This window comes from Sorex fumeus, unplaced genomic scaffold (assembly GCF_029834395.1).
Source record: "Sorex fumeus unplaced genomic scaffold, SorFum_2.1 ptg000155l, whole genome shotgun sequence".
NCBI lineage: Eukaryota > Metazoa > Chordata > Mammalia > Eulipotyphla > Soricidae > Sorex > Sorex fumeus.
This window is the reverse complement of record NW_026606212.1, coordinates 2,710,180-2,736,352: the sequence shown is the minus strand read 5'-3', so window position 1 is coordinate 2,736,352 and position 26,173 is coordinate 2,710,180. Positions and strand designations below refer to the sequence as shown.

The following is a 26,173-nucleotide window of genomic DNA, read 5'->3' as shown; positions in this document are numbered from 1 at the left end:
GCCAGTCAGGATTGCAGTTGGGCTGAATTTTGCCAGGAGTACCTCTACTCTGGCAGCCTCTTGAGCCAACTGCTAGGGAGGGCCCCCAAAATACCTGGAGACAACGGAAAAAAAATCAAGGGACCACTTACCAGAAAAAGTGAAATATAGTAAAAGCTGTACTAAGAGGGAAGTTTAGAGCAACACAAGCTGACCTCATTATACAAGTAAAACCAGCATAGAAAAAACTATGCTTGGGCCACAGATAGACTGAGTGCATACTTTGCACACAGAAGACCCAGATTCGATTCCCAGGACTATACTGTTCCCTGAGCACTGCAAGGAGTAACTCCTGAACACTGCTGGGTGTAGCTCCAAAACAACACACACACACACACACACACACACACACACACACACACACACAGAGCTCAGCTTAGGAAAAATTGAGACTCAGTTAGAAAAGGAAGTAGTAAAAATTACAGCAGAAATAAATGACATAGAGCATATTGGGCCTAGAGAGAAAGTACAGCGAGTGGGGTGCTTGCCTTGCATATGGCCTACCAGAGTTTGATCCCCACCATCCCATATGGTTCCCCAGGTACTTCCAGAAGTAATTCCTGATTGCAGAGCCAGGAGTAACCCCTGAACATCACTGGGAATGGCCCAAAAATAAAAAAAGAACTTATTTTGAGTTGCTGAGATAGTATAGTGGGTAGAGCACTTGTCTTGTATAAGGGCAAGCCAGGTTCGATCCCCAGTACCACATATAGTGCCCCAAGAACTGCCAAGAGTGATTCCTGAGCATAGAGTCCGGAATAAGCCCTGAGCATCACCAGATGTAACCCCGAAACCAAAAAAATTTAAAAGAGCATAGTTCATAACATTCATTATTTCTAATGCACACCCTATTTTAAATAATACAAGTATACTTTTCTGTTTGTTTTTGTACCACATCCACCTGTGCTTTGGAGTTACTCATGGCTCTGTGCTTAGCAGGCACTCTTGACAGGCTTGGGGGGGCCATATGGGAGGCTCAGAGGATCAAACCTGGGTCAGCCATATGCAAGGCAAGCACCCTACCCACCGTACTATTGATTCATCCCATACAAGCACAATTTTTTTTCTTTTTGGGTCACACCTGGCGATGCACAGGGGCTACTCCTGGCTTTGCACTCAGGAGTTGCTCCTGGCGGTGCTCAGGGGGCCATATGGGATGGTGGGAATCGAACCTGGGTCGGCTGCGTGCAAGGCAAACGCCCTACCCGCTGTGCTATCTCTCCAGCCCAAAGCACAATTTTTTTTAAAGCTTCACATAGAGAATCAAGGAGATAGTACAGCAGGTAGGGAACTTGCCTTGCACATGGCAACCCAGGTTCAATCCCTGGCATCCCATATGGTCACTGGAGCAGAGCCAGGAGTAACCCCGAGCATGGCCGGGTATGGCCCAAAAACCAAAAAATAAATAAGAGTTTCACATAGGATCAGAGAGATATCACAAGGTTTTAGGTGCTTTCCTTGGATGTAGACCACCCAGGATTGATCTCTGGGACCATCGATGGCCTCCTGAACATTCTTTCCAGTTAGTTTCTCCAGTTCTAAATGGACCACTGGTAGTACTCACAGAGCCATATGGTGCATTGGGGATTAAACTCAGGACTTCACGCAACACACTTCCTAGGCCTATACTCTAATGCTTGAGTTCTCTCTGGCCCATTTACTTTTTTTCTTTTTATGTCCACAGTAGCCAGACCTGCTCAGGGACTAATCCTGGCCCTGTACTCAGGAATAACTCTGACAGTGCTTGGGAGACCACACGTGTTGCTGGGGAGTTGTACCAAAATCGGAAAGATGCAGAGCAAGCCCTGTGATATCCCTCCAGCCCTTGTCTTTTTAAAGAAAATTTATGCTGGTATCCAAACATTTTATTAAGATATTTGGGGTGGGGGGCAGAGAAGCAATGTGTCAGGCTTCCACTTCACATGGTCTCCCAAGCCCTGCTGGGAGTGATGCCTGTGCAGAGCCAGGAGTAAGTCCTGAGCACTGCTGGATGTGGAAACAAACAAAACGTATTTTGGTTGACTTTCTTTGTGGTTCTTTCACATTTAAAAATTGATAGTTATACAGATAAAATTCTCTAGCCCCGAAGCCAAGGAAATATCTGTTTTGTTGAAGTGAGGATGAATAATAAGCTTTTTCTTTTGCGGGGGATCACGTCCAGTGGTGCTCAGGGATTTCTTCTGGCTCTTCGTCTGCCAAATATTTCTCTCTTTCTTTTTTTTTTTTTTTGCTTTTTGGGTCACACCCAGCAATGCTCGGGGGTTACTCCTGGATCATGCACTCAGGAATTACTCCTGGAGGTTCTCAGGGGACCATATGGAATGCCAGGGATATAACCCAGATCAGTCGCATGCAAGGCAAACACCCTACCCACTGTACCATCACTCCAGCCCCATTGTCTGCCAGATATTTCTTGACAGAGCAAACTAGGTATTGGAAATTTTACCCTATCAGGTAGTCAATAATATACTGGTGTTTATTATAGTATGGTTGTTAGTATGCTAGAACATTAATCACATATATTCTTTCCATAGGTTATAGATGATACTTATAAAATTGGTCAAATAGCCTTAATTTTTTCCAGGTAAGATTTTTGCTTTCTTTCTGGCAAAATGTTCACTTATTACTCTGGGGTTGGCTGCGGTGGGCACAAAGAGGAGGAAAGTGTTATTTAATATTCATTGAATCTGTCATACCTAGATGTTCAAAAGGCCTTACTGAGTAGGAAGCAGTGAATATTAGTTTATTGGTTATAAATTAAGCAGTGTGAAGATACAGATTTTGATTTTAGTCCTAAGTTTTAGTTTTAGTTCTAAGTCATATAAGGTTCTAAGTCATAATCAAACAGATATTAAGTTCTAAGTCAGTTAACTTTTTTTTTTGGCTTTTTGGGTCACATCTGGCGATGTTCAGGGGTTACTTCTGGCTGGACACGTTTAGGAATCATTCCTGGCGGTGCTTATGGGACCATATGGGATGTGCCAGGGATTGGATCTGGGTCAGCAGCATGCAAGGCAAATGCCTTACCCACTGTGCCATTGCTCCAGCCCCTCTAATTCATTTTCAAGTATCACAAAAAGTTGTAACTGTTCTGGGAGCTAACACAAAGGACTGGGTGCATGCTTTGCATGTAGAAGCCCGAGGTTCAATCCCTGTACCCCATAATTCCCCAAGCACTATTGGAAATAACCCCTGGACATTGCAATGGGGGAGTGAGGAGTAGCACCCCCACCCCCATCACCACCACCAGATGTGGCTGCTTTTCCTTAGAAAAAGAGTTACAATGGAAAGCTTTCAAGATTTCATCCACCTTTATAATATGGGTGAGAGTCTTACAGTGGTTGGCTTGAAAGGGTCTGGATCTCACCTCAGTAGAGGGAAGATTTTATTTGGGACTTTGGGACTTAGTCTGTACTCTTTCCTTTTACAAAATGCTGCCTCTATGTAGCTGGGTAATTGGGTATCAGACTATTTAAAGGAAGAGCTTTGGGGACGAAGATGATCACTCTGTAAAGTAAAACATTGAGGGGCTGGAGAGATAGAACAGTGGCTAGGGGTTTGCCTTGCATGCGGCCAACCTGGGTTCGATTCCCAGCATTCTCTATGGTCCCCTGAGCACTGCCAGGAGTAATTCCTGAGTGTAGAGCCAGGAGTAACCCCTGTGCATCTCCAGGTGAGACCCAAAAAAAGCAAAATAAATAAATAAAGTAAAATACACTGAGCACAGAGCTTTTCCCCCCCCATTTCCCCTTCCTTTCCCTCTGCTCTTAGGCTAAGGTGGCTGCACCAGTGGTTGCTGTGGAACTCACGTATTTAGTTGTGGTGCTTGCCAGAACACACTCCTTTAGTTAGTGTTTGTCCATAAGCTTTCTCAGGGTCATCTCATATGAATTGGGCGCCCATGTTCATTCTTGTTTTAGCACTTGCTAGGTTCACACGCATGATTACCAGAGGCCATACAGGCCATACTGCTCAAATTTATCTTTTAAGTTTTGGTTCTCACAACAGACCATACCCTTTATTTTCAGTGCCTGCATACATATGACTGTGTTTAATCTAGGAATCACTGGCCGTGCTGGAACTTGTGGAGAGCAGAGTGCTAGGTTCAAATAGTAGAAGCCTCAGGACTGGGCTTGGTACCTGTAGCAGCACCAGAACAAAGTCGATTTCATAGCCTCAGGCTTACAAGACAAGCTGCTAGCTTTTTTTTTTTTTAATGTAGGAGTACTGCTATTTATTCAGCCACTGATTAGCTGATTGAATTGGCATGAACTCCAACCTTGGTGGGTCTGGTGTCAAAATATTGAATGTGATCAAAGTAGATAAAGAGTAATGTAGAAATCATCTTTTTTTTAAGTGAAGCAAGTTATTGTTTATTATTGAAACTTCCTTAGAAAGATGTGAGAGAAAAGAAAGAAGAAGTACATGTTTGAGAGAAAGCGGGACTTCTCCAGAGTGGATATGGCAAAGAAACACAGAGACAAGCAAATGAGATACTTGTTCCAGGGAGAGCACATTTTGAAGAGCAAGCTGTCTCTAGCTTTTTAAACTGTGGATTGGGATCCCATATGGAGTCATATAACTGAATGTAAGGGAGTCACAAAAAATTTGGCAGCAGTAAAATTTCTGAATATGCGGTGATTCAAAATTAATTCAGGGACCAGAAAGATAATACAGTGGGTAAGGCACTTTCCTTGATCTCCAAGTTTAATCCTCAGCACCCTGAGCACTGCCAGGAGTGATACCTGAGCACAGAGCCAGGAGTAAGTCCTAAGCACAGCCAGGTGTGACCCCCAAATAGTCACTGAACATCCTTTGGTCTCCTGACTTAGATTTTTAATTTGACTACACAACTCCCAGGGTCTATGAAACTATTTGGTATATTAACCTAGGGATAAAATGCAGTCCTTACTCAACTTCCTTAGGAACCGGAAAAGACTTTTAAGGAATTTTTTTCTTGAGTAAATTAAATGTGTATATATTTGTGGAGAATGGGAAGGGGGGTTATAGAATTAGGAGAACAGGAAAGTAGTCTATGAAGGGAAAAGGCATGAAAATGACTAAACCAGATTTTTCCTTCCCATCATCATAAGTTTTTTTCTCCTAGCCTGATACCTCTACTGTTGATGACACCTGTATTCTGTCTGGGCAATGTGAGTGAATGTTTCTACAACTTCAGTCAGAACTACAGGTGACTAAAAACCAAATACATTGTTCTCACGGTAGACTATATTATTTTATTTTTAAAAAATTGAAGTATTTATCCCACACGGCAAAGCCTGGCAAGCTACCTCTGATGTATTCGATATGACAAACACAGTAACAACAAGTCTCACAATGTAGATGTTACTGAGCCTGCTCGAGCGAATAGATGAACAACAGGAGGACAGTGCTACAGTGCTACTACAGTGTGTGTACTTTGTAGAGTCCAAGACAAAGTCTATTTAAAACCCTGGAACATCTTCAGCCACAAAGGCAGCTTCAAGCAAGGACAAAGTATTTATACACATTTTTCTCACCAACTTGTTTGTGTTAAAAATGATATCTAGGATGTGAGGGTGATCTGCTGAAAGTAGACTATAAACCAAACATGATTGCCACTCAATGCCTCTTTTGCAAACCAAACACCCAAAATGAGAGAGAGAACAAAAGGGAATACCCTGCCACAGAGGTAGGGTGAGATGGGGGGATGGGGGGTGGGAGGGATACTGGGACCCGTGGTGGTGGAAAATGGGCACTGGTGGAGGGATGGGTGTTTGATCATTGTACAGTTGAAACCCAAGCACAAAAATTTGTAAATCTACAGCTGTACCTCATGGTGTTTCACTAACAAAAATTTTTAAAAAATGTAAATGATGGAGAATGGGCACTGGTGGAGGGATGGTACTGGATCATTGTATAACTGAAACCCAAGCACAAAAATTTGTAAGTCTACAACTGTACCTCATGGTATTTCACTAATAAAATAAAAAAAATGATATCTAGGGGCTGGAGTGATAGTACAGTAGATAGGCGTTTTTGTCTTGTACATGGCCAACCCAGGTTTAGTCCCCAGCATCCCATATGGTCCCCAAAGCCCTGCCAGGAGTGATTCCTGAGTGCAGAGCCAGGAGTTACCTCCTGAGCAGTGCCAGGTGTGTCCATAAAAAAAAAAGAAAGAAAAAGAAAAAAATGGAACAAGAGTAGTCAAGGTTAGCACACATACGCGCGCGCGCGCACACACACACACACACACACACACGCACACACTTAGAAATATGTCACAAAGTAGAAAATACTGTATCTGTGAGAGAGAAGGAACAAAGTGCTATGGGCAAAGGTAGAAAAATAACAATTAAAAATTACGTACTCGTGAACTTATATTGCACTGTTATCGTCTGTCTGTAGCAGTGATCCTGTCCTATTCTCGTCCCAGGTGTATCCTGGTGCACTCGCCACCACCATTAGCCATGAGTGAACTACTGCTGTCGGCCAACTCATCAGTCTGTAGCATACTGCATTTTTATAGAGTGTCCATTTTCATGGCCAGTTTTCTACTAAGCCTCATTTTAATTGTGGTATGTTATCTCTACCTGCCTTTTGGAGAGAGAGAAGACTGGGAGGGATGGAGCATTAGTCTCAGGGTCTGGGAAAGATGGGTTGGCTAAGAGATCTTGACCGTGTAATCACTACCTTGACATTTTGGACTTCCCAAATGAGTTGGGGAAAGCCTATGTCCTATTTTTTTGCCTTTTGGATCATACCTGGTGATGCACAGGGGCCATTCCTGGCTCTGCACTCAGGAATCACTCCTGGTGGTGCTCAGGGGGCCATATGGGATGCTGGGAATCGAACCCGGGTTGGCCGCATGCAAGGCAAACGCCCTACCCTCTCTGCTATCGCTCCAGTCCCCTATGTCCATTTTTTGAGGATGATACTCACCCTGGAATTAATAAACATTACTGTAGCTCTTCATGGAGGAGCAGACCAGGAAACTGGTGTTATCTATCTATCTATCTATCTATCTATCTATCTATATTCTTTTTGGGTCACACCTGGCAATGCACAGGGGTTAACTCCTGGCTCTGCACTCAGGAATTACTCCTGGAGGTGCTCAGGGGACCATATGGGGTGCTGGAATCGAATCGAACCCGGGTCGGCCATGTGCAAGGCAAACGCCCTACCTGCTGTGCTATCACTCCAGCCCCTGTATATTTTTTATAAAGGGTGACATTTCAGAACACAAGACATGTGCTTTAGTTTAAATTTTTGAAAATGAACTTTGCAGTTTATACTAATGCCTAATTGGGGCTAAGGTGATGAGTGGTCAGAGATTTACTTATTTAATTAATTTTAATTTTTTTTTAATTTCATTTTAAAATTTTGGTTCACCCAGGCACTGCTCAGGATGCTCAGGGCCCCTCCTGGAAATTCTCGATGCAGTTTATCACACAAATATGAACTAGTGATTCAGTGCAAGGGCCTGAGGATGCAGTTTTGCCGAGACCCTGTGGTGCTGGGGATTATCTGCGCCACCCTAGTGTGGCTCAGAAGCTTCCAGGGATACACCTTGTGGTGCTAATGGACCTTCAGGGGGAGATGTGTGCTGGGGATCAACTTAGCATTGGCCATACACAACATATGTACTTTAACCCCTGCACTATTTCTTCACCCCTTGAGACTTATTAAATATTTATTGACATCATCAAGATGATGTGCAATTGAAAGAACCACCTTTGGACCATATGGGTTTTTTATTTTTTATTTTTTGTTTTGGCCACAACTAGTGGTGCTCAAGAGTTACTCTTAGCTCTGAATTCAGGAATCATTTTTGGTGGACTTAGGGACCACCAAATATAGGATGCCCACAATCAAACCCGGGTTGGCTACATGCAATCTACTATGCTATCTACCCACTGTACTATCTCTCCAGTTCCAAGGGACAATCTGTTATCTATGTTGGAAAACCTAGTATGAAATCAGCAAGCAAATAGGCATTTTTCTTTTTCTTTTTTTTTTCCATATCTACTTTTGTCTTGTTTTGGTTTGGGGCCACACCTGGTGATATTCAGGAGTTACTCCTGGCTCTGTACTCAGGAATTATTCCTGACAGAGCTTGTGGGAGTCGGAATAGAACCCTGGTCAGCCATGTGCAGGGCAAGTGTCCTACCTGCTGTACTATTGTTCCGGCCCTTCCATATATGCTTTTTATCACATGCAGGTTCAGGGATTGCAGGCTGTGTACTGCTAGATGCAGTTTATAACATACATATGTTTGATTTTCCTAACGTATGTAAACCAAATATAATTGTGGAGAATTTCCTTTGATAAAAAATTATGGAAATAGCTTAGTTCAATAGCTTTGTAAGGAGAGAACACTGATTAATTTATATTAAAATAGATTTAATGATTTCTATTTATAACTGACAAAAGAGACAAGTCTGCCAAAACCTGGGATCATGGGAATTCTTTTTTGCTTCTTCAGAATAACTCAGGTGGGGTCTGGAGAGATGATACAGCAGAAAAGGTGCTTGCCTACACCCAGGCATCAACAGGAACTCCCCCTTCCTCTAACCTTACTCCCCCTCCCCCTCAAGTCGTCCACTCTTTTTTTTTTTTGCCTTTTGGGTCACACCCAGCGATGTACAGGGGTTCCTCCTGGCTCATGCACTCAGGAATTACTCCTGGCAGTACTCGGGAGACCATGTGGGATGCTGGGAGTTGAACCCAGGTCGGCTATGTGCAAGGCAAACGCCCTACCTGCTGTGCTATCACTCCAGCCCCTCAAGTCGTCCACTCTTAACCAGAGTGTTTGCATCCCAAAACCCCCAATGCATGCTTTGCGGGGGGAGGCTTTTGGCTTTTGCGTCACACCTGGCTATGCTCAGGGATTATTCCTGACTTGGGGCTCAGGGAATCATATGTAGTGCTGGTGGTTCAACCTGGGTCAGAGCTTGCCAGGCGAGTGCCTTCCCCACTAACTCTCCAGTCCTCCAGTGTATGCTTGAAGCCATGAATAGTATCAAGTCCTATCGACACTATTTTTTTCCCTATTTACGTATACTTATGATGAAGTTTAAGTCATCACTAAGTATAGTATGAGTTTAAAACAAAAATAATAGTGAAACAAAATTTATATTAAATGTTGATAAGTCAAAGGACTGCGGAATCACTCCCAACATATCTTATTATAGACAGTATTTTTGGGCCAGGCTTGACTACTGATAACTGAAGCTTATAAAAAGTGAAACCACAGATAAAGGGGGAGATATATATATATATACATACATATATATATATATCAAGGGTATTAACTATGGGGTACCTCCAATATAATTTCTGATGAGACTTTCAAGAAGGATCGGGTTGGTTAGATCTTAATTTTAATTTCTTATGCATATTATGAGTAAGGAAAAGATCTCAGGATTGTTGACGTCAGACACAGAAAAGGTATATCCTTGGAACCTCATACTGAACTGTCAGACTGTACTACAGGACCGTACTACGAAGATCCCTTTGGGGGTCTTTAAGAGCCAGTAGGGAGGTAGATAAGTAAGTAAGCCAACCAACCAAGAGGAGAGAGGAGGCATAACCTGAGAGGTTTCACTCAGCCTAAAGCAGACCAGTCACCGCCCTCCCTACCCATTTAGGTCTTACTCGTCCAAGCCCAGACACTACGTCAGGAGTGGGTGAGATCAGCCGGCTTTCTGGGGAATGAACAGTCAGCAGTGATTCACATCGTGAAGCAGCGAGTGTGTCTCTATCCAGTGGCTTTCTTTTGCTGCTGGGTCCCAGGTAAGTACTTTAATGGACAGTGCTGAGGATAAGTATTGGGTGCTTATCAAGCAAAGTGGTTTTCAGGAAGGATGGTTCCTGTCCAACTTTTAAATTTTACTTTGGTCCCACCCATATTTTCAATGTTTCCTAACCTCCTTAACTTTTTCTTCTTATGTTTTAAAAATTAAGAAGTTAATAGTTTGACATAATATGCAACCTTATACAAAAGGTTATAGGAAAAGTCCTGACAAAACTCAGAGATATTAACACCTGTCTTTCCTATTCCATTAAAAAAAATTGTGGTAAGAACCAGATTGGATAATGTTTATAAAAGAGCTTGGTGAACTCCTAAATGCTACATATAGTGTTTTTACTTTCCTATATTATATCTTGCCATCATTGTTGTATTAATACTTTGTAATATTTAATAAGAAATAGAGGTTGGATATGTGTGGTTTATATGATTGGTTAATCTCTCTTATTGTCTTCATTTTGATATAGTTTTCATTTTCATAGTGCTTAGTCTTATGTACTGAAGACTGTATGATTAGTTAGCCAGAGTTGAGGTCTATAATTTGCAGGGGAGAGGGTGGTGGCGGGGGGCTCTTGGGGGACCACACCCAGCAGTGCTCAAGGATTACACCTGGCTGAGCTCTCAGGAGTCATTTTCGGCAGTGCTCAGGGGACCATATAGTGTGCTGGGGATCAAACCCAGTCAGCCATGTGTGTGCAAGGCGAACACCCTAGCAGCTGTACTATGGCTCTGGCCCCTTGAGATTCATCATTTATATTTCATGGTATAATTTTTATTAAGCAATAAAATGTATACTTTGCATTTTTATAGCTGTCATCCTAATGATTATAGAGCTGACTGAGCCTCGGAACACCAAGCTTCACTTGGCCCTCTGTGTTCTCCAGGTAATGCCTCAGAATCTGTTCTCACTCCCCCTTACCTGTTCTCTTACATGCTGTTACTTAATAAGCACGTATCTTCCCTCAAGGTGTTGATCTTTATGTTGCAAAGGAAAAAGTGTATCTTTGAGGGTCTTCCAGAATGTATTGATTGATTGATTGATTGATTGATTGATTTTCAAGCCACACTCAGCTATGCTCAGGGCTTACTCCTGGCTCTGCAGTTAGGGATCACTCCCCCAGTGGGATTGGGGGACCATACAGAGTGCTAGAGATTGGACTGGGGTCAGCTGCATGCCAGGCCTGCATCTTTAACCCTGTACTATTGCTTTCCCCTCACAAGATGTATTCTTTCCATTGAGTTGTGAAGAGTTATGAAGAGTAGGGTGTTTCTCTTGCAGATGAGATAGATACTTTTGATAAAGGTTTTCTGTGCAGTATAGAGTACATATACCTTTGGTCAATTTCATCTTACTGATGTATATTTAAGGGATGGGTAACAGAAAACAAGATTTACCACCTGGGGAGGAACTTGATGTAGGACTAGGTTCCATAATAATCTTTTTTAAAATTTTTTATTTTTTGGGGGGGGGCCTATCCGGCAATGTTCAGGGGTTACTCCTGGCTCTGTACTCAGGAATTACTCCTGGCAGTGCTCAGGGGAACATATGGGATGCTGGAGATCGAACCCAGGTTGGGTGGATGCAAGGCAGTATATCCTACCCGCTATACTCCCATCCCTCCAAATAATAACTCTTATGAAACACTGATAGTGAGGTGATTTTGTCCTATCCAGTCAGGGTGAAATGAATAAGATAAATTAGTTCTTTTAATTTAAATGGGCTGGAGTGGTAGCACAGCGGTAGGGTGTTTGCCTTGCATGCGGCTGACTTGACTAACCCGGGTTCGATTCCTCCACCCCTCTCGGAGAGCCCAGCAAGCTACCGAGAGTATCTTGCCCACACAACAAAGTCTGGCAAGCTACCTGTGACATATTCTATATGCCAAACACAGTAACAACAAGTCTCACAATGGAGATGTTACTGGGCCAGCTCGGCAAATCGATGAACAACGGGAGGACAGTTTAAATGAAATGGGAGGGGGATGAAATAATTTTCTTCATTGTTAAATGACATCAAAAGATGGCTCTTCAGGTTATCTGATTACTCTGATAAAGCAGTTCTATCAAGCCTCACCTCAGAAATTGAGCAATGTGGTGGGGGGCATTGTAACTGTGTTGTTGTCCTTATATATATATGCTAAAAAATTTGACCAACTCCCAATCATCAGTGGATCTGGTACGTGTGAAGAGTGAGAAGAGGACAGGAAGAGAAAATATTCAAAAACTGATGCCAGAGGGAGTAGCTCAATAGTACAAGGGGTAGGACACCTGCCTTGCATACAGCTCACCCTGGTTTGAATCCTTGGCATCCTATATGGTCCCCTGAGCACCACCAGAAGAGATTCCTGAGTGCAGAGCCAGTGGTAACCCTTGAGCACCATTGGGTGTGATCAAAAAAGCAAAAACCAAAACAATAACAATAAATAAGACCTGGGGCTGGAGCAATAGCACAGCAGGTAGGGTGTTTGCCTTGCACGCAGCCAACCCAGGTTCAATTCCCAGCATCCCATATGGTCCCCTGAGCACCATGCAGAGCCAGGAGTAACCCCGGTGCATCACCAGGTGTGACCCAAAAAGCAAAAAAAAAAAAAAAAAAAAACCCAATAAATAAGATCTGCTTCTAGATCTTGATGTTTGGGATAGAGGAAATAAAAACTGGTTAGTTGCTAAGGTACCCTGGAACTAGTCCTTGAATTTCTGAATACCTAAAGAACGGGCTGTATTACCCCTTCATCTCCTCCAGGCTCTCTCAACATCATCCCAGGGCCTGCTCAACTGTGCAGTATTTGTCTGGACACAGTACAAGTTCTACCAACTAAAGCAAGAGACTCAGCGCGATGCAGACACCCAGACACCATTATTGTCCTCCCAGAAGAGATTCTATAACAGAGGACTAGAACCCTTGGAGTCTGCTCTTGCTTTTCCGACAGATACCTCCACTATTCTTTGAACCCACACTACTGGAATATCTAGGACCTAAAGTTACTCTTGGCTTATGGATTGGGAAGAATGTTGGGGAATAAGATTTTTTTGTTTTTGTTTTTTTGTTTTGGCCATTTGGACTGTACCTGTTGGTGCTCCAGACTCAGTCCTGGCTCTTTGCTCATTAATCACTTAGGGGCGTATAAGATGCCAGGGATCGAACCAGAATTAACTATATGCAAGGCCTATACCACTGTACTATCTACCCACTGTACTGACCTACCCACTGTACTATCTCTCCAGCTCCTTAAGTATTTTTTTTTTTTTTGGTTTTTGGGTTACACCCGGCGATGCTCAGGGGTTACTCCTGGCTCATGCACTCAGGAATTGCTCCTGGCGGTGCTCGGGGGACCATATGGGGTGCTGGGAATCGAACCTGTGTCGGTCATGTTGGCTGCGTGCAAGGCAAACGCCCTACCCGCTGTGCTATCGGTCCAGCCCCTTAAGTATATTTTTTTTTAAAACGCATGTTTTAAATTTTGGAAGTGAAAGTGAACATAGTGTCATGGTCAGTAGCTATTCATTGTAAATTGGATAGTATTGCTTTATTATTCTTCTTATTTATCGATTTTTTTTTCAAATTTCTGTTCAGGGAAATGCAGCCACTTTCCATTTAAGAAACAGACTCATGTTGGGGCTGGAGCAATAGTATACTGGATAGGGCACTTGCCTTACACAAAGCTGACCCAGGTTTGATCCCTGGCACTATAAATGGTTCCTCAAGCCTTGCCAGGTGTGATCCCTGAGCACAGAGCCAGTAGCAAACCCTGAGCACCATTGCCAGCTGCCCACCTGCTGCCCCCCCTTCAAAAACCCTCTTGTTGCCTCGAGGAATAGTAGGTTTATCTGAGTTTCTTATAGAAAAAAAGGCAGTACAGTGGGTAGGGTATTTGCCTTGCACATAATAGTTGTCAGGTTCAATCCCTGACATCCCCTATGGTCCTCCAAGCACTTCCAGGAATAATTCCTGAATGCAGAGCCATGAGTAACCCCTGAGCGTTGTTGGGTGTGACCCAAAAAGGAAAAAAAATCAAATTTGTTATTTATATGTGCCCTTTGTAGGCTCTCTATTCTGTTGCAGGGAGACAGTAGGGTATCAGGGAGCAACTTTCTCAGATTTTACCATTACTATTCCTCTGCTATTGAACAGAGAATATTCTGGGTTTCTATTCCTTAAAAAGTCTTGGAAACTCTGAAGAAGCAAATAAAACTGTCAAAAAAGTAACAGTCAAATACTACATCCGATACTACTTGGTCTCTTATATGTTAACTTCTAGTATAGGTTTAACAAAAAATTTTTATCAGGGGCTGGAGAGCACTTTTATTGGGCACTTGCATTGGACTTTTCCCTGATTGCAGAGTCTGGAATAAGGCCTAAGCACAGCTGGCTGTGTGACCAATAACAACAACACTTTTTTTTTTGGTCTCATGATCTTTTGTGTTTTGTGTTTTGTTTTGTTTTGTTTTGTTTTTTAGGCCATACCTGACAGTGCTCAGGGGTTACTCCTGACTCTGGGCTCAGAAATTACTTCAGCGCCATTTGGAATGCCATGTGAAATGCCTAGGTTGACCACATGCAAGGCAAACACCCTACCGCTGTGCTATTTCTCAGTCTCCTGTTCCATATTTTGAGAATAGGGACGTTTCAGTTTCTCTCCTAGATATACAAAATCAATTTTCAGAGTTTCAGAGAGTTAAGTTTAAGAGAAATTAGGATGAAAAGAAAATACAGAAGAAAACTCAAGCTTCCTTTATAAGCAGTAGCCCTAACTGTATTTCATAGTAGTTATAGAACTACATCGAACCATCCTTTACAAGCAGTAGCCCTGACTATATTTCATAGTAGTTATAGAACTACATCAAACCATATGAACTTTTTGTTGATGTTGTTTTGTTTGAGGGCTACACCCAGCAATGAAGTTGTACTTTTGGCCATGTTCCTGAGTAATGATGCTAGGGAACTCCACACATAGAGCTGGGAACTCTGCCAGAGTCAGTTACTTGCAAGGCAAGCACTTAATCTTTTTTTTTTTTTTTTGGCTTTTTGGGTCACACCCGGCGATGCTCAGGGGTTACTCCTGGCTCTGCACTCAGGAATTTTCCCTGGCAGTGCTCAGGGGACCATATGGGATGCTGGGAATCGAACCAGCAATGGAATTGCCTTGCATGCAAGGCAGATGCCCTACTCGCTGATAAGCACTTAAACTCTTATATCACCTCTCGGGCCCAAACTTTCCAATTTTTGTAAGTAAAAATTTGTTTGCATGTTTTGAGGCCACACCCTGCAATGCTCAAGAATTACTCCTGGTGGGGCTTAGGGAACCATATAGGATGCTAGGAATTGAAACCACTTGGGTATGTGCAAGGCAAACATCCTACCCACTGTACTATTGCTCTGGCCCCTGTAAATTAAATGTTCTAGTATAATAAGTTTTATTTACTGTAAAATACATGTTTATAGAGTAAATGAACAACTTGGTGAATAACTAATAGAGTTTTAAACAGTTGTAGAAGCTTAAAGGAAGGAATGTCTGTTTAATCTGTTTTTTCCTCTTTAATTGCATAAAAAGTGACATATAGGGGCCAGTAAGTAAAGGCCCTCCCATTGATCGTCGATTTGCTCGAGCGGGCCCAGTAACGTCTCCATTGGAGACTTTGTTGTTACTGTGTTTGGGAAAGTAAGTAAGTAAGTAAAGGCCCTCCCGTTGATCGTCGATCGTCCGCTGTTCCTCGCCGGAGTCCCTTGGAGGGGAGCGGGTTGAGCTTTCCTCCCCACCCCGACCAGGGCTCCGGCAGCCGAAGACCTCCAGGACCAGCCACCACCATGCTGAGACCACTCTCCGCTCACATGAAGGTACTGGCAGAGGGACAAAGCCACGCGGGTTCCGGGGCCGAGATCTCCGAGCCTACTCGAATTGGAGTCGAGCATCCTCCACCCAGATCCTCCAAATTCCAGTAGGCGGGGTCACACCCACCACCTGGCCCCCTGGCGCCGTGTAATCCCATCAACGGCCAAGACTCAGAGACTACAAAATGCAGCTCCCGGAACCGCGCGGCCGCATTCGCGGCCACGCGACATCTTATCAGAACATCTTTTAATGATATCTCATTATCTCATTCCTACTCTGGACAAACTTGCAGGCTATCGAATATAGCCTGCCCACAGGGCAGAGTCTGGCAAACTCCCCGTGGCGCACCAAATATGCCAAATACCAGTAACAATGATGGGTCTCATTCTCCTAAAGAGCCTTGAATATAATCTCAGGGCTAGGATGAAAGAGACATTACTGGGGCCTGCTCGAGCCAATCGATGAATAACAGGATGATGAAATGAAATGAAATGAAATAGGGGCCAGAGGGATAATATAGGTATATAGTTAGGGTGATCAACCCCAGTGTAATTCCTGGAATTGCGTATGATCCCACAAGTACCTCTAGGAGTGATCTCTGAACAGGAGTGATCCCTGAGCAAATACAAACCAAAGTGACATTTAGTTTTTCAATTATGAACAAGCTCAGATTCATTACCAGGGACTCAGATACTATGTCAGTATAAAAGGTAGAGCCACATGTACAGAGCTACTGGAATGATAATAAACTAAAACACCTGGAACTAATATACTTCTCCCCTAATAAATTTTAAGAAATTTTTGTTGTTGTTTTTTTGGGCCACACTTGGCTGTGCTTAGGGCTTACTCCTGGCTCTGTGTTCAAGGACCACTCTTGGTGGGCTTGGGGGTTTATATGGGGTGGCAGGGATCAAAACCCAGGGATGCCACTTGTAAGGCAAGGACCTTAACCTACTGTACTATAGCTCCAGACTTTTAAGGAAAAACTCCCAAAGTGGGCAGTACCACCCCCAAGAGTCACCGGAACAATTCGAGGGATTAGTATTATTCTGCAATCTGGGGAACATACTTTCAGTTTTGTTTTTTTGTTTTTTTCACTTTTTGGGTCACACCCAGCAATGCACATGGGTCATTTCTGGCTCTGTACTCAGGAATTACCCCTGGTGGTGCTCAGGGGACCATATGGGAAGCTGGGAATCAAACCCAGATCGGCCACATGCAAGACAAACTCCCTACCCGCTGTGCTATTACTCCAGCCCCTCAGTTTGTTCTCTTAAAAAATGAATTTTCTAGGGAGGTATTGAGTAATTTTCTGAAATGGGTTGGTAGACCAAGTTAATTTGGGAATCTCTAGATTAGGAAATGAAGAGAGTAAATTATGAAGAAACACAGAGCACTCTGAAAGTTTCAGTGGTCTGTAGACAATGCTCTCTATCGAGATTATAGGAATCTTAATGAGGCCTTGTGTGTAAAACTCCCAACTATGGAAGGGAATTTGCCTGGTTCTGTAAAGGTAACATTTTGAGAGATCTCTTTGCCCACAAAGTTCTGGAGAAGTGATTTTTGGAAAGCATAGAAAAGCTTATCTTTATTGAGGAGGCGCTTTAGGGTTTTTTTTTTTTTTGGTGGGGGGGGGATGTTGGGGGACCACACCTGATAGTTCTTTGGACTTACTCTTGGCTCTATGCTCAGGAATCACTTGAGGCGAGATTCATGGGACTATAAGATACCGGGGATCGAACCCTGGATAGACGTGTGCAAGACGAGCACCCTATCTGCTATACTATCACTTTTGCCCCTAAAAAAAAAAAGATAATAGTTTTGTTGTTTTTTTTTTTAATTTTTTTTCCCCTTTATTTTATTTTATTTTTTTTAAAGTTGTAGATTTACAATTTTTGTGCTTTGGTTTCAATTATACAATGATCAGATACCCATCCCTCCACCAGTGCCCATTTTCCACCACCATGGATAATATCCCTCCCACCCCCATCCCCCCATCCCCCCTGTCTCTGTGGCAGGGCAATCCCCTGTGTTCTCTCTCTCCTTTTGGGTGTTGTGGTCTGCAAAAGAGGCATTGAGTGGCAAACATGTTCAGTCCATAGTCTACTTTCGACATGCATCTCCCCTCCTGGGAGGATCCTCCAAACATCCTTTATTTGGTGCTCCATTCTCTATCTGAACTGCCCTTTCCTCTAGGATACCCAGCTGGCCTCTAAGTTATGGAGTAATCAAAAAAAGATAATAGTTTTTAAACAAAAGCAAAAATTCCAGCTATCAATTTACCATTGCTCTCCAGTGTTGTAGAACTCCAGATTAGTTCTATTCCTCTCTATTTGGGTATCACCACCTCCACAGTGAAAGATACGAGACAGGGAGAGGGAGAGACCTCCCATGCGTGGAATGGAAAGGAGATATAGTAAGGGAATAACAAACGGTCAGTGTCAGGGAAACTGAAGATTTTGTGTATAGAAATGAACTTATCTGGGGATGGGAAAAAGGGAATCTGGGGACGTGGTAGGGAAAGCAGGTTCTCTGGTGGTGGGTATGGTGTAGGGATGACAGACACATGGAGAGTAGGATTAACAGTATGATGAATCCTGGGGCTTCAATAAAATTTTTTTTAAAAGGTGCCTTAAAAATTAAAAAATGTGGGCTGGAGCGATAGCACAGTGGGTAGGGCATTTGCCTTGCACGCGGCCAACCCAGGTTCGATTACCAGTATCTCATATGGTCCCCTGAGCACCGCCAGGGGTAATTCCTGAGTGCAGAGCCAGGAGTAACCCCTGTGCATCGCCAAGTGTGACCCAAAAAGCAAAAAAAAAAAAATTTAAAAAAGTGCCTTTGGGAACATCATGGATAGACGTTAAGGGAATTATGCCAAGTAAAATAAGTAAAATAATTACTTAATAGTTCCTCTCATATATAACAATAAAAGCAAACAAACTGACAAATAAGTAAAAGTAATTCTGGGACTTGATGAAAATTATGGTGGTTACTGGAGGAAGAGGAATGGAGAGGCAGGAGGATTGCATGGGGGGAGCTTTCTATGGTGAAATGACACTGAACTTCCATGGTAGGAATGGCAGATCCCATCCACAATATACGTGTGTCAATTATACCTCTGAAATTCTACAATATTATAAACCTATTGAAATAAATGAAAAAAAGGGGAAAGAGGTGCCAGTGAGATTATACAGTGGGGAGGACATTTGCCTTCTACATGGCCAACCTGGGTTTGAACCACAGCACCCCATGTGAACCTGAGGCCCTCAGGAGTTACTGGGCACAGAGCCAGGAGTAACCCCTGAGCACTGCCAGATGTAGCCCCCCTGAGAAAAATAAAAGTGGGAGAGTGAATTTCACAAAATATAGGGACTTTCATGAGAGTTCCTAATTATTTAGCAGTATTTTATCTGAGACTCTCTTCTTCCGCCTGCATTCTGCCTTAAACATGTATCTCACTTGCTTGTCTGTCTTGATGTTCCTTTGCTGCCTATGTTCTCTCTTGAACACATTTCCTCTCTTTCTCTCTCCACTCACATCTTTCAAAATAAGTCTTGATAAAAACTGTGTTGCTCACTAAAAATGATCTGAGCGATATTTCAGTTGTTCCAAGGAGTGACAAGATGAGTTCTGTCCAGAGAATGAATGTAGTTATGTAGATACATGTGTGTGTGTGTATGTGTGTGTGTGTGTATTGGATTTTGAGCCACACTGACTAGTGTTCCTGGCTCCATGCTCAAGGGTCACTCCTGCTAGGGCTCAGGAAGACTGTATGGGTGCAAGGAATTGAATTTGGATCAGCCACATGCAAGGCAGGCATCCTACCTGCTGAACTAGCACTCAGGCCCTCATTCTATATTTTAATTCTGATTAAATAAATATTCTACTTGGTAGACATTATTTAATTATGCCACCCTCAAGAACATCATGCGACGACTGGAATGGTAGTGAAGATAGACAGTCGGCAACTACACCACCTCCCATTCACTGGTGACATCATTCTAATAACACCAAACATTAGCCAAGCGGGACGAATACTGGCCGACTTCGACCATGAGTGTGGAAAGGTTGGACTGCAGCTGAATCTCACCAAGACAATGTTCATGAAAAACGAACTCATTCCTGATGTTCCATTTGCTCTCAACAGAACAAATATCTCCAAATGCAACAGTTATGTGTACTTAGGTCGAGAACACAACATGATGAATGACCTGGCACCTGAGCTGTGCAGGAGGAAGAGAGCGGCATGGAACACCTTCAAGAGCGTCGAATAAATAGCTAAGAGGATGAAGAACCTCCAGCTCTGGGCACATCTCTTCGACTCCACCATTCTCCCTGCACTAAAATATGCCTCAGAGACCTGGGCCCTATGAAAACAGGATGAGAACGCTATTCAGGTCTCCCAACGAGGAATTGAAGGAGCTATGTTTGGAGTATCACACTTCACTCAAGTGAGAAAAGGAATCCAGAGTTCCGACCTCTGTTGACAATCGAGAATCAGGGACACTGTCTTGTTTGCCAAGGCATCAAATATCAGATGGTCTGGACACGTAATGCGATTTGAAGATGACCACTGGACTTGAGCCGTTACTGACTGGATTCCACAGGACATCAAAAGAATGTGTGGCCGCCCACCTACCAGATGGTCAGACTTCTTCATCAAGACCCTGAATGAACGGTTTGAGGCTCTTCGTGTTCCTGGAGTGAGTAGATGCCATTGGGCTACACTAGCATGCGACAGGGATGAATGGAGACATTACTGGGACCAGTTCAAGCAGATCAATGAGTAACGGGATGTCAAGTTATCAAGTGATCAAGACATTATTAAACATCTACAATTAGGCCAATAGCACTCACTAAGATAGCAGCCTATCACTCTATGATGTCAGGACATAAAACAAAAAATTATCCTCCATAATAACTAGTTTGGTAGTCATCATAGAAGTAGATTAAGGGTTGTCTTTCCTGTCAGATTTTGCTGGAGGACAGGGCTCATGAGGCAGTGGAGAATATAGAATTGGAGCAATAGCACAGTGGTAAGGCGATTGCCTTGCATGCAGCCAACATCGCCAACCCGAGTTCGATTCTTCCGCCCCTCTCGGAGAGCCTGGCAAGCTACCGAGAGAATCTCGCCCGCACGGCAGAGCCTGGCAAGCTCCCCGTGACGTATTCGATATGCCAAACACAGTAACAACAAAATCTCCAATGGAGATGTTACTGGGCCCGCTTGAGCAAATCGATGAACAACGGGAGGGCCTTATAAAAACATCAGGGATGTCTATTGCTTTCTGATGTGAGTGCAGTTATAGTCCTTAGTGTGTTTCTTTATGAGACAGAGTTCCTAGGGCAGTTGGGAAGATTAAATTTCCCAATATTGCTTCCAGCAATAATCCAGTGAAGAGGGTATTTGCCTTGCATATGACTGACCCGGGTTCAATCCCCAGCATTCTATATGGTCCTCTAAGCACCACCAGGAGCAATTCCTAAGTGCTAAAGCCAGGAATAAGCCCTGAGCATTGCCAGGTCTGACCCCAAAAGACAATAATAATAAAATTGTTACAATGAGAGTAAACTCTTTAATACAATTCTAGCCATAGAATGAATAGTATTGGGAGGTCAGAGAGATAGTACAGTGGGTAAGGTGCTTGCTTTGCATGCAGCTGGCCCAGATTCAATTCCCAGCATCCTATATGGTCCCCTCTGCCTGCCAGAAGTGATTTCTGAGAGCAGAGCCAAGAATAACCCCTGAGCATCATCAAGTGTAGCCCAAAAACAAACAAAAAAGAATGAATAGTATTGAAAGTATTGAAGTGTATTTGTTTTGTGCTATCTTCACAGAGATGTGAACACCTACAAAACAATTTACCTATATGGATGCAGAAATACCCTTTGATGTCAGCCAACAGTTTATTAATTTCAACATATGAAGAAAAAAATGAATTTCTTTCACGTATTCAGCACTATCGTAGTTATAAAATTAGCATAAATGTATTCTTAACTCTTAAGTGACATTCATCAGACAATCCAGAACTGTGAAATTTATCCAGAGAAAACTATTACAAAAAAAGGGCTATGAAAACGAGGCCAGAGAAAAAAAACATTTTATATAAAAAGAATAAGGCAAGGTAGAGGAGCTATTACAGTAGCTAAGGCACTTTCCTTGCACCCTACTGGCGCAGGTTTGATCCCCAGCGCCCCACATGATCCCCCAAGCACTGCCAGGTGGCCAAAAAATAAAAGATATGGCAGCAGGAAGGACTGGGAAATTCTAGGAATTAATGAACTGAATGCACATATAACGTATTAAACCTTTGTCGTATTCAAAACAGTGATGATTTCAGAATGGGCCTCAACCTGTGGCAAGCAGGTCAAAGGTTTCCTGCCTGTCAGGCACAGTCCCTTCAACAGATTAATCTCCCAGGACAAAATAAATGAACGACATGGAATCTGATCATCTGAATAGGGTTTTATTTTTTTAAAGAACTCATTTCATGAATGCACATTCATAAAACAAATTAGAATAACTGGTCCTGTAGACAAATAATACCCTCCCATAATAGGCAGGTGTTACTTAAAAATCTGATCACAAATCAGATGCTTCAAATGGTGTGTTCAACTTAGATGAAAGATGGAATATCCTAAAAAGGTTTCCAGTGACTGCAAAATTAGCCTGAGGCAAGAACATTCTTACGGAAGATGTGTGTGAAGAGTTCCAAGGGAATGTGGAAAAGCAAAATGCAGTAAAATGTTTACTGTGTTACAGACAATCTTAATTACTACTAAGAATAGTAAAGGGATGAGGATCCCTCCTCACCTGTTGGTGGAATCTGGGACTGTGTAAAGTCCGAGCAGCCAGTAGAGCTGTCTGTTCTCGGTTCACCTTTGCTACCCTGAGCCTCTCACTGCTACTCAGCTCTTGTGGTGTTGCGTACACTTAGCTTATCCTCCACTGTTTGTCTTATGGTTAATCCTCTTCCGTGGGGGAGGGGGCCTCAGCCTCTTCCTCTTCCAGTTCCTCTTCTTCCTCTGACTCTTCAGTCTCTGTGTACTCATCAGTTTCTCGCGAAGGAGGTTCTTGCGTTTTGCTAAATATGATGGCACTAATAATTATGATTAGAGTTAGTAGAAGCAAAAAGATAAGGGCACTGAGGACTGCCACACTCAGCCCTTTCTCCTTTTCTATGGCTGAGCCCCTTTCCTTTTTGGGATCTGAGGTCTCTGGTTCGACTGGGGAGCCACCGTCCTCACTGCCACCAGCACCTCTTTCAGCGCAGGTTGGAGGGGCAAAGCCTGGGAAACAGTAACACTTATTTAAATTGTTACAGATCCCATGCAGATTACACTGCTCTACTTTACAGGAAAGTCTGGGAAGGAAGTTAGTGCAGGTGTTTTCCTGACAGGCTTTTTCTGAGAAACAACCAGTTTCATCATCTATGTCTCCACGATCAGGGATATCGTTATTGTGATAGGCGTCCATGGTCCAGCAGTAGCTGCCGTCATGCCAGAAGCTACTCACTGTATAATACTCCTCGATGTTTGGCAATACATCAACATTTACACATACAATTTTCCCACAATAAATATTGTCCTTTGAACACCTAGTATATGATGTGTCAGCCGAGGTGGCACGGCCGCAGTTTCCAAACCTGTTCCCTTGACTGTTCACTTTCATGTAACAGCTCTCTGGGGCTGAGGTAGCAGAATCTCCAAACAGATCCATGCACTTTGTCCTGTGGCTCTTGCACTTGCCACCAGAGCACACGTACATCTCATCACACGTGGACCCATCCACCTTGTAGAGGTCTTGGGGGCACTCAGGGCTGATCCCGTCGCAGTACTCTGGGAGGTCACAGTCCTCAGCATCAGACCGGCACACGTAGCCCCGGGGTTGAAACTTACAGTCGTCGCTACAGCAGTCCCCCCCTCCACACTCTGCCTGGCCCTTCAGCTTACAGTCGCTGGTGCAGCATCTGCTATCCATACACTGGTCACCGCAGTCACACTGCTCGTTGCCCTCCCGCTTCCCGTTTCCACAGGTCAGCATGGCTTGCCGACGCTGCCGGCTCGGAGTTGGAGGCTTGTTGAACAGGCACGACTCTCCGTGTGCCTGGAGGAAGCGGTAGTAGTCGTCAGAGCTACAGTTGCTGAAGCCAGTTTCTTGACTGATATTTTTGTGCATGAGGCAAGAGTGTGTACTCTTACAAACGCAGGCAGCGTGATCGTGCCACATGCCCAAGTTGTGCCCAAGCTCATGGACCAAGAGCTCCACGAATAGGAGCACATCTTCATGGTGGAAGGATTCGACGGCAGCCGCAAACTCACTTGAACAGGCTCCACTGAGGAACGCCTGGCCCGAGTCCTCTGCAGCGCCATGCCCAACGATCAAGTGGGCCACATCATGCGGCGCTCGGTGAGAGAGCTGCTCTCGTCTCCAGCTGTTGAAATTCCGGAGAGTTTCCTGCAGGTCTGCCTGGACCTCGATGAGGTCACCCTCAGTCCAAATCTCCACCCCAGCCAGCACCACCTCTGTGTTTATTCCCCTTGTGTAGCTGTTAGCCAGGGCAATGATGTTCATTACCTTCTGCACTGTCTCACTGATGTTACTGTCCCACATCTGGAACAGCTGATGGTTGACCACAACAAATATCTCCACGTACTTGGTGCGTGACCACAAGGAGGACTGTGCCTGGACTCTGCTGGGTTTCCTGCTGTCCTGTTGCAGACCATCAGGCTCTCCCCGGCTGTGGTTAGTGTGGACAATGCTGCTACACGAGATATGACTTTGCCGGACCGTGGGATACAACACGTGTTCCAGCCCTTCTGAGGGGTCCGTGGGCTCGATGCTGTAGTACTGTTCGTCCTTAATCAGGATGCCTCTGAGGCCAGCGCAGGTGCTGACAGAAACGAAAGAGTCCAGTACTCCCTCCAAGTGGCCTTCATAGTGACAGTCGTGCGGGGTGAAAGGCTGTTCATGCCTCAGAATGCCACCATGGTAGGAAAAGACTGGGAAATCATTCACAAAATAATCTCTCTTTATCTCCAAGTGAATGCGCTGCCTCTGGCCATGCATGACTAGCTCGTAGGACGCCATTTCCCCTGAGTCTTCGCTGTCATTAACTGTCAGATTCCTGGGAATAACTTTTTCATAGTAAGAGTTAGAGACTGATCCTGGATCACAGGACAAGCTTGGCAGGAAAATCAGCATGACCCATGCCAGCACGTTCCCCACACACGAAGGTCCCAGCGAGGTCTGCTCCAGTCTCAAGCCCTTCATCTGGTAAGTCCAAGCCTGAAGAACAGGAGGCATCATCACCCCCAAAGGCTGCCACTGATGTTCCAGACCCTCCGTTACAAACAAGGAGCAGCTCCACGCCTTTGCCAGCTGTGGAAGGGGCGGTGGCTGCCTACCTCTGATCAGTCTGCCTCCAGGACTTCTGCGGTGACAGCACTCTTCAACTAAGGGCCTTTTGACATCATGGAGCGATGTGATCATGGAGGACTGGCGGCTCCATGATGCCACACAGCACCTGGAGAGAGAAGCCAAGTCTCCGTGCCTTCTCAACTGTGCCAAATGGGACACCCCTCCCCCACCCGCCTTCCTGTTGTCAGTTGCTCTGAATATTCCACACACCAAAGGGGCTCAGTGTTCTTGGGTGCATGCTCCCTGATGCCTCTTCAGCTTTTAAAAATTTTAAGCACCATAATTTATGATACTGTTTATGGTAGAGGTGAATGCATAAAACATTCCTGCATCATCATCCACTACTGTGCCCCAGGATAAACTTCCTACTAAAGGTTAGTTCTCAGTTTCTGTTGTCTTTGGGCATTTATTATTCCCTATGTTTCTTTGTCTGAGAGATCATTCTGTATCCCTCTCCTTCTAACTTTCTTAGCGTGATTACTGTATCACTGTATCACAGTCATCCCATTGTTCATCGATTTACTTGAGCGGGCACCAATAACGTCCATTCGTCCCAGCCCTGAGATTTTTGGCAACCTCTCCTTCCTTACTCGTCTTTCCCAATGCTGCCATATTGGAGGCTCTTTCAGGGTCAGAGGAATGAGACCCGTTATTGTTATTATTTTTGGCATATCATTTTTTGGCATATCAAATATGCCACAGGAAACTTGCCAGGCTCTGCCGTGTGGGTGGGATACTCTCGGTAGAGGCATAAATATATATATTTTTTCCCTCTATGATTTGTTGCCTACTGTATGAACCCCATAAGATATGGTATGATATTTAAAATGGGTAAGAAGTGTCTTATGTTGTGTCCAGGAATATGTTCACTTGTATGTGAGGCTCGGCCTGAGTGTGTGGGAAGTGGCCTGGAGCGTGGCGGTGGTTGGGTAGTGGAGGTTGGTTGCCGGGGCTGGGTCCCTTGGGGCAGGGAGGGCTCTTACCCGTCCCCCTCTTGGGCACCCTGAGTAAAAAACAACTTCGCGTGGAGTCTGGTGGCATGGTTATGGGGGCCTCATTTTATGCTCCCTTCTGGGAGAAGCAACCATG

General features: G+C 44.1%; 2 protein-coding genes across 2 annotated transcripts in view; one reads left to right on the top strand and one right to left on the bottom strand.

Annotated features, from left to right (window-relative positions):
- The window catches only part of TMEM116 (transmembrane protein 116), a 31,749-nt gene extending 18,970 nt beyond the window's left edge, over positions 1-12,779 (top strand). Inside the window, exons 5-10 of the mRNA XM_056107195.1 lie at positions 2,574-2,623; positions 5,147-5,230; positions 6,455-6,596; positions 9,669-9,813; positions 10,640-10,713; positions 12,573-12,779. Of these exons, the coding sequence (XP_055963170.1) occupies positions 2,574-2,623; positions 5,147-5,230; positions 6,455-6,596; positions 9,669-9,813; positions 10,640-10,713; positions 12,573-12,779 (702 nt within the window). The remainder of the gene's footprint in view (positions 1-2,573; positions 2,624-5,146; positions 5,231-6,454; positions 6,597-9,668; positions 9,814-10,639; positions 10,714-12,572) is intronic.
- A 9,848-nt stretch (positions 12,780-22,627) lies between these two features.
- On the bottom strand, positions 22,628-24,970 carry LOC130016488 (disintegrin and metalloproteinase domain-containing protein 1a-like). Its single transcript, XM_056107194.1, has one exon. It carries the CDS (start codon positions 24,968-24,970, stop codon positions 22,628-22,630), a length of 2,343 nt encoding a protein of 780 aa, XP_055963169.1.
- Between the last annotated feature and the right edge of the window lie 1,203 nt (positions 24,971-26,173).

What these genes read in the sequence shown, in the direction of transcription:
- LOC130016488 (XM_056107194.1), bottom strand. Translation starts at nt 24,970, where the DNA reads ATGCCTCCTGTTCTTCAGGCTTGGACTTACCAGATGAAGGGCTTGAGA.